Here is an 8184-nt window from a genome sequence, read left to right as displayed (position 1 = left end):
AAAAGGAAAGGAATTTCCCAAACACGAAGTCCTTAAGATGGACAGAGAGACGACCAGTACACAGACAGACTTGGATTTCTCATCTGGACAGATACACAGCCAGCAGGGCGGGCCTGCTTCAGCCATTTGAACACAGTCGTACTGCATTTCTCTGCACCCTGCTGGGGAAGCCCACCCCCCACCCCCCCCATCCCCCTACCTCAGCCAGCTCTCAGCTTTCACTCCCAGGGCGCAGCGCGTGCGTGCCAGTGCCGCACTTCAACAGGAAAAAGGTCTCATCTTAGTAAAAACTTCTAGTCAGAGGAATCTGTTTGTTAGAACTGAAATTATACATGCACATGGAGCTGGCCAAATTCATTTTATGAAAAGACGTATCATCACTTTTGCATGTTTTACACAGCATTTACTCACACATTTAAGAAAACCACTTAACTGAAAAGTAGCAGGACTAACTAAAAAGACTAAATTAATGACTCCTCCATAAGTTCAAATAATTTTAATGTATCTAGTTAAGCTAAACTTAATCTGAGTGGTAAATTAATCAACAGGACCAAAAACTAACTAAAGCATACATCTCACGAAGCTTAGGGAATTATTTATTTTAATAATTTATAAATAAATAATACACCACATGAGTTTTTCCAAAGATTTATTGAAGCAGAAAAGTTGGTCAGATAATTGCTGGAAAAAAAGCTGTTTTAATGGTATTCAAAATACTGGTGAAAAAGTTTTCTAGCACAAGACTTCTTGGTAAACTAGATTATGTTGTAAACTCTTTTCTAAACCTTTTAGGAGTGTAGTTTCTTAAGAACTAGAGCTCATTCCTATTCTGAATCTATCTTGCACTCCTGAAAAACTGCAGAAAGGCACTTGAAAGCTGTTTCTTTAAGGTAGGAATTTCGTTTTTATTCTTGCTGGTAATATATTGCTGCACTGAGTGTGGGCAATTTTCACTCAAGATCATCATGATGTTGAGAAGTTTCGTTGATAACCTGTTGAAAAAACAAAACTCAAATATAATATGACATTCAAAAAATCAAATGATCCCAAAAGCACCACAAAGAAAAGTCCTGCTAGGCGTCATTGTTGGGTGTGAAATTCGGGCGGCTAAATCACTTCTGCTTGGCAAAGGTGACAGCCAGGAGAGGAGGCACCTGCGAGGCCTTTTCGGTTCTGGGCCCCATCAGGACTTAATGGAATGCTATGACTTTCAAAAGACTTTTTAAAAATGCTCTTTCCGAGGGTACTTTGATAATCCTATGCAGCAGAGTTTAAAAGACTTAAGATGTGCAGCAAATACTTGCAAAATTATAAGCTAAATTTATGTGCAAAGGAAGATTCCGTGAAGATTAAAATAAAATCTCATCCATCTCCTTCCTGCAGTAGAGTGTAAACAAGGACCTAACAGCACCCACAGCCGTTGTCCAGTATCAGGTGGAAGGGCTGGGAGTGGAGGTGAGCAGGGAGGGCCGCCTGTCCCAGATGGGAGCGTTCCTAAGACTGCGCCGTCCAGGAAGTTACCGGCATTTCTAATTCGGCACCACAGCAAAGGCCCATCCTGGACGCTAGCTCACTTTGTCACCTGGGGGCCTGGTAATTAGTCGGCTGTGGATGGTGGGGAGAAGAGGGCTGTCACTGTTTTAGGAGGCATGGATGAAACTGAGACCTCCAAAATTAGTTAGCCGTGCCTGATTTACTGATTGAAAAGGATATTAATTCCTGGCTGAGATGACTCCACCTTTTATTTAAAAGAAACCAACCTGCCCATCTCTAGTTTCAACCGTCTTAATCAGGAGCGTCCTCTTGGAGTGGGTATCGACGAGAGGGAGTGACTCCAGGTTGGTTTCTGAATAAAGAAACAGGCCAAAAATGAGGGGAAACGGATGGAAGTTAAATACAAGTAGATATTTTACTCAAAGCATTATGACTTCCTGTGTGATTACTGAAAATGCTTCTTTAAAGTGCTCCACAATAATGCTAAAGAATTCTAGAGAATTCTAAATAATGTGACCGAGTTGAAAGTCCAGAGTCTGGCAGGCTGTCCCGTCAGGACGAGAGGCACTGCTCCAGCGAGCACTCCATCCGGAAGAATTAAATGGGGTTTAAACTTAACTCTAAACATCAAATGTGAAATAGTTTGAAAATTATAGATGTTCCATAGAATTTTAATAGAATTCTCTTGCATTTTTCAAGTTATCATTAAAAAAATAGTGCTTTCCCACACAGATGGTCATAAACTGTGAAGTTTTTCATAAAAGAAAATAAAATGCTTACCCCTCAGGTTCAGAGAAGCGAAGTTTGGAAGAGGCAGAGAAATCCTATAGAAGATAAAGTAAAACAGTCAAATTTTTGGAAAACAACCTGATCGACAAGAAGCAGATAGTGGCAACTTTTGTTTTAATCAAATAAAAAAATTACTTGTACAATTTCTAAGTTAGCAAATTTGCTTCAAAAGTATCACTCTTTAAACAGCTTATAAGCACATCTAAACCCTTTTACTGCCAGTGTTTCCTCCCCAGGAGAGAGAAAGTTTTCTTCCCGGGGAGAATGTCGGGGAGGCACGTGGGGCACAGCAAGGGAGGCCCAGGACAGACAGCTGCGGGCTGAAGTCCCCGCGCGGCCGGCCACCGGCTCGGCCTGGGCAAGCTGCCACCCGCGAGCCGCGGGTCCCGGTGCACGGAGTGGGGGCGTCAGGTGCAGACACGTGCCAGGGGACCAGACCCGTGGCCGGGCAGGTGGTCACTCGCGCAGTGCGCTACCTGCTCTCCTCGCCCTCCAGCAGCTTCCGGTAGGTGGCGATCTCGATGTCCAGAGCCATCTTGACGTTGAGCAGGTCCTGGTACTCGCGGAGGTGGCGCGCCATCTCCTCCTTCATGTTCTGGATCTCATCCTGCAGGCGCCCGATGGTGTCCTGGTAGTTGCCAGCTTCCACTGCGAAGTTCTCTTCCATCTCGCGCATCTGGCGCTCCAGAGACTCGTTCTGCAGGAGGCAGGGAAGACGTCCAACGTCACCTCCCAGGGAAACCCGGCCACGCCCGGCACCGTGCATGCACCGATGCCACGTGTCCTTAGGGCCAAAGGGTGAAAACCTAACTCTAAGAGGAAAGCACAAGTCCCGAGTCCCTTCTGAGCAGAACCACTACTCTATTTAAGCTAAAACCTTCTGATTTCAGTCTCGTGCTTTTGGAGTCTATTCTGGCAACCAGTTTTCCTCGGATTAAGATCTAGGCTTTTCCTCATTTGAAGCTGTGCTGGGTAGAGGGACAGGTCAGGGCCAGCTGCCCCCCATCCCATGGCGGTACTCACGGTGCCTTTGAGTGCGTCCACCTCGCAGGTGAGGGACTGCACCTGCCTCCGGTACTCGTTCGACTCCTGCTTTGCCTGGCGCAGGGCATCATTGTTCCTGTTGGCAGCCTCGGACAGGTCAGCGAACTGCCAGGAAGAAATCCAGAGTACAGGTCACGCACGGAGGCGTCCGACTCTCCGCGGGGAACAGCCCTAGCCTGCCTCTGCGTCCCTGCATGAGTGTCAGTCCATCATTTGTGACTGAACAGGCGATCAGTGACATACAGAGCCACAAGGCTTCTGGAAATGCCACCCTCCCTGGACAGATGAGGACGCTTCGACATATTAAAAATAAGGCATGATGCCCACCAAGCGTTATATCTTAAGTTCAAATCTCAGCGTTCTACAGAATACTCTAAATTTCTATTCTCAAGTAGAAATCACCACATTCCTCCATTTGATAAAGGTGAAGGTCAAGGGCGTTAAGATTTACGTGGAAGTGAGGTGAGTGAGGACTAGGGGAAGGGAATCCGCGGCTGGAGAGGCGGTGGGGTGAGGGTGGGGGCTGCAGCCACAAGGGGGCCTGGAGGAGGAGCCGGCTGCAGGAACCACAGACGAGGTGGGCTGCTCCGGCCGAAATGCGGTCCCTGCGTCCCACCCGGCTGCCTGGCCCGTACCTTGGACTTGTACCATTCCTCGGCCTCCTGCAGGTTCTTGGCGGCCACGCTCTCGTACTGCTGGCGCACGTCACGCAGCGCGGCCGTCAGGTCCGGCTTGGACACGTCCATGTCGATCTGGACGTGCTGCTCCTGGATCTGCGCCTGCAGCTCCTGGATCTCCTGCGGCAAAGGGAAGGGGAGGGTCAGCCCACCAGGACCCCTGCTTCCCCACAGCCTCTCCCCAAAGAGGCTCCCCTCACCTCGTCGTGAATCTTCTTCAAGAAGACAATCTCTTCCTGCAAGGTCTCGACTTTGCGCTCGAGGTCGAGGCGCGCCAAGGAAGCGTTGTCAACGTCCTGTTTTGAAGAGAGAAAAGAACAGACGTGGACGTGCTGGAATCTAAGGCATGGCTCAAGCGTTCATTTAACCCCAGGCACTGCAGCTGGCCGCCCGAGAAGGGGATTGAGAAATTCCATGACCCCTGACCGAGTTTGTAAATCTTAGTGCTGTGTATGCTTTCTTCTCTTCATTAATAAATGTGAGTTGTGGTCCCATATGCTGTGTCAAGTTTGGCCAATAGACAATTTTTAAATAAATTAACCTATATCAACATGGCAAACTGCACTAGGTCAATTATTATGAGATAAAGATACTACCAGTGATGTTTTAAATTTCCTTCTTAAATATAAAAAGTTAATGCCACAGTGTTTTAAAAGTGTGTGCATGTGTGTCCCGTAGCGTAAGGGAATACAGGCAGGACAGGCCCAACTGGGTTGCAAAACTTCATTTATACATGAGTGCATGTAAAACAGAAACTCATGCTCCCAAAGTGTCGATGCATACCAAGCTGTCTTTTACTCTTCTCAGATTGTCCGGAAATTATCCGTAGGTATCACCACCTGGCAGCCACATCACCAGCCAGGTTTCAATCAAGCAGCAACTAGATACATCTAGGGTGTGCAAAGATGCGGCTCCAGCAAATACCGAAACAAAGGTGACCATGTGTGCTGTGCCTTCCTGGGGAGACTAGCCTTGTGACCCGGCTGGTGGGTGTGGCCCCCTCCCTGACTCGGTCAGTTCTGTCACTTGCCTTTATCATAGTGACCCGTTACAATCCCCGCCACCACGAGGCCCTGCAAGGACTCTTGCTCACCTCACTATCCTCCTGTGTTGCCACCCTCTGTAAGCTGCTACATTCCACATCAGAGCCCATTCAATTAAGACTGTACTTCCTCTGAAGTGAGTGTCCCAGGATTTCTAAACCTCTTATCTTGTGAGCAATTTACATCTGTCGTGCAGTCTGACCCCATCTCATCTGCATCCCTCTCACAGGAAAGTAAGTGAAGAATGGGTAATAATAAAAACATCAGATTTGGAAAAAAAATTCATTTTGCTTGCTACTAAGCCCTTAAAAAGATTTAAAATCATTTTACTAACCTCTCAAAATGCTCAACATGTTAGCTGCTTCCTTGAAGAGAATGCAAGGAACTTTGCCTCATCCCTAAACAGAGGCCCTTTTACATGAAAGCTGCTTTCTATTAACTCAGTGCCCTGCACGCTACATTACATAATCTTAAATACTTAGTGACTCAAGCGAACCACACATTGCTGCATTTAAATTAATGTGGCAAATGTCTTTCAGCTTCAAGATGTTATCCTCAACTGTACACCTAAGTGCTTTTACAGCCAGTACAGTAAGTGCGCGAGAGAAGAAATCTACACTGCGAAACCTTCCTGCTTTCTATTGTAAGTTTAAAATCCTTTGAGTGAGCTAAGATTTGTAGGAAAAAAACCCAAAAACCTCTACTTAAAGTTCAGCTCTTTGGCCCTCGCATCTTCTTTACCCACGAGGGCAGTTGAGAGGCCAGTCCAAGGTGCCCTGTGGCTTTAAGAGCTGTTCCCATCACGTACTTCCCAAGCCTGGGCCAGATATTAGATAACGGATGTGAAGATGTTAGCAAATACTTGTGTCCAATGAGAGCTCTGCTTACATCATGACAGACTGAATAAGAATGCCGCCTGCTGCACAGCCCTGCGGGGAGCACAAAGACTGCCATTATGTCTGCCCAGCGCCACCACATTTGCCAGAACGTCTGTATCTGCATTCCATAGTGAATCCCATAGAAACCATTAATTCCCTTCCAGCAAGGGGCCAGATGGCCCCTTTCCCCCTTATTAGATCACAAAGTCCTGGGCAGGGCTGGACTTCTAACTTTAATGCCACAGTGGAACTTGCAGAAAAGAAAAGAAACTGGCTGGCTTGATTCCAACTAGCCTAAGTTTCTTATCCTGCAACTCATTTTACAATTTAAACTACTCTGAGCCTCACTGCTTTTTGTGACCTTGTATGAGTTAGCCAACTCCACCGTAGCAAACCGCAAGCTAAGTCAAACTGTAACTGTTCAAAGGCGGAATGCCAATGTGTTACAAAAGTGAAACGGGCTTATTTTTTGGGAAAAAAAACCTTGAAACAAAGTTTAAAAAAGCCAAAGCCTTTTTCCCACCGTCCCCAGGAAAGTCGCCGCGGGGTTTGGGCCCGAGACGCGGTCTCTGCGCTGGGCCGGAGGCTCCGCACCCCTGGGACCGAGGCTCGCCGACCTCGAGGCCAGCCCGCGGGCCGCTTGGGTGGGGCCGGGGCAACGCACGCGCGCGCGCGGGTAGGTCACACACCTGTCGGAACGACTGCAGGGTGCTCTCGGCTTCCTCCCTCTGAATCATCTCGTCCTGCAACCTGAAAGAGGCGCCCGTTACCCCAAGGCGACGCGGAGCGCGCGGGGCCGCACGGCCACACCCAGCTCCCACGTCGCGGCTGCCGCCCCCTCGGTCTGCCGGGGCGCAGCTGGCAGTCCGCCCGGGGCCGGGAGCCTTCCCCCAAGCGCGGGCGTATCCCTCTGCTCTTTCCCAGGGCCTCTCAGCGCAGCCCGGGCGGCAGGCTTAGAAACCTGCCATTTGGGCACTGCGTGGGCCGAGGGGAAATGCTCCCCGCCAGGTCCCGAGGTAGGGCGGGGCCCGCCCCTCCGCCCCCGGGGCCAGCGCGCGACCAGGTCCCTCTGGCGGCCCCGCCCACCCCCCCCGGCCCCGCGGCTCCCTCCTCACTTCTCCCGCAGTCGCTGGATGTCCTCAGCCAGGTTGTCGCGCTCCACCTCGACGCGCGCCTTGTCGTTGGTGACCTGGTCCAGCTGGCGGCGCAGCTCGCGCATCTCCTCCTCGTAGAGGTCGCCCAGGCGCGACTTGCCCTGGCCTTTGAGCTGCTCGAGCTCGGCCAGCAGGATCTTGTTCTGCTGCTCCAGGAAGCGCACCTTGTCGATGTAGTTGGCGAAGCGGTCGTTGAGCTCCTGCAGCTCCACCTTCTCGTTGGTGCGCGTGTTCCTGAACTCGGTGTTGATGGCGTCGGCCAGCGAGAAGTCCACGGCGTCGTGCAGGAGCCGCGGGCCCGACCCGGCGCTCCGCACGCGCACGGCGGAGGTGCGCGTTGTGTAGGCGCCGGGGGACGCGCCGTAGAGGCTGCGGCTGGTGCTGGGGCGCAGGGCGCTGCCCAGGCTGTAGGTGCGCGTGGACGTGGTCACGTAGCTGCGGCTCGAGCTGGGGCGGCTCGCGGTGCCGGGGCCGCCAAACATCCTGCGGTAGGACGAGGAGGACACGGAGCGGGTGGACATGGCTGCGGCGGGTGGCGGACGGCGGGGCGCGAGCGCAGGACCGGAGCGGGAACGGCAGAGGACGCCCGGAGTCCGGGCGCGGCTTTTATCCGCGCAGGGAGGCAGGGCCCCCTCCTCTCGGCGGCCGCGGCGCAAGCGCCAGCCAATGGGACCTTCCGAAGGAGAGGAGGGGGGCGCCCGCGGGGTCCCCCCCTTCCGTCCGGCCCGGCAGTCCCGTTACTTCTGGGGCGGGGCAGGCACTGTCGGGGCTTCCTGGGCTGGCTCTGCTCAGCCCCGGGGCTGGTAAAGGCGGGGCACTGGGCGAGGGGGACCCGCCCGGAGTGGGGGAGAGGGGCCCCGTGAGGCGCCCAGGGCCGGGGGAGGGGCGTGCGGGTAGCAAGCGGGGCTGAGCGGGAGGTACCCGCCGAGAGCTGGAGGAGAGGGGGCCCGCGCCGTGCTCAGGGGGGCGCGGGGAAAGGGCCGCCGGGACGGGAGGAGAGGGGTTGGGGGCGCGGCGCCCAGGGTCGGGGGTGAGGGGCGCGGGGGAGGGGTCTTCTCGTAGCTGGAGGAGAGGGGCTCGGCGCCGCGCCCATTCAGGAGGGTGG

At 52.5% G+C, this 8184-nt stretch overlaps 1 protein-coding gene across 1 annotated transcript; it reads right to left on the bottom strand.

The window, feature by feature from the left end:
• Positions 1–632: 632 nt before the first annotated feature.
• On the bottom strand, positions 633–7678 carry VIM (vimentin). Its single transcript, XM_077154631.1, has 9 exons — positions 7041–7678; positions 6615–6675; positions 4205–4300; positions 3963–4124; positions 3307–3432; positions 2760–2980; positions 2275–2318; positions 1761–1846; positions 633–992 (listed from the first exon to the last, which is right to left on the bottom strand). The coding sequence occupies exons 1-9, from the start codon at positions 7598–7600 to the stop codon at positions 951–953; spliced, it is 1398 nt and encodes a 465-aa protein (XP_077010746.1). The 5' UTR covers positions 7601–7678; the 3' UTR covers positions 633–950.
• Between the last annotated feature and the right edge of the window lie 506 nt (positions 7679–8184).

The sequence above is a fragment of the Tamandua tetradactyla genome, chromosome 1, assembly GCF_023851605.1.
Source record: "Tamandua tetradactyla isolate mTamTet1 chromosome 1, mTamTet1.pri, whole genome shotgun sequence".
Lineage (NCBI taxonomy): Eukaryota > Metazoa > Chordata > Mammalia > Pilosa > Myrmecophagidae > Tamandua > Tamandua tetradactyla.
Note: the sequence above shows the minus strand (reverse complement) of the source record. Positions and strands in the feature narration are given on the sequence as shown.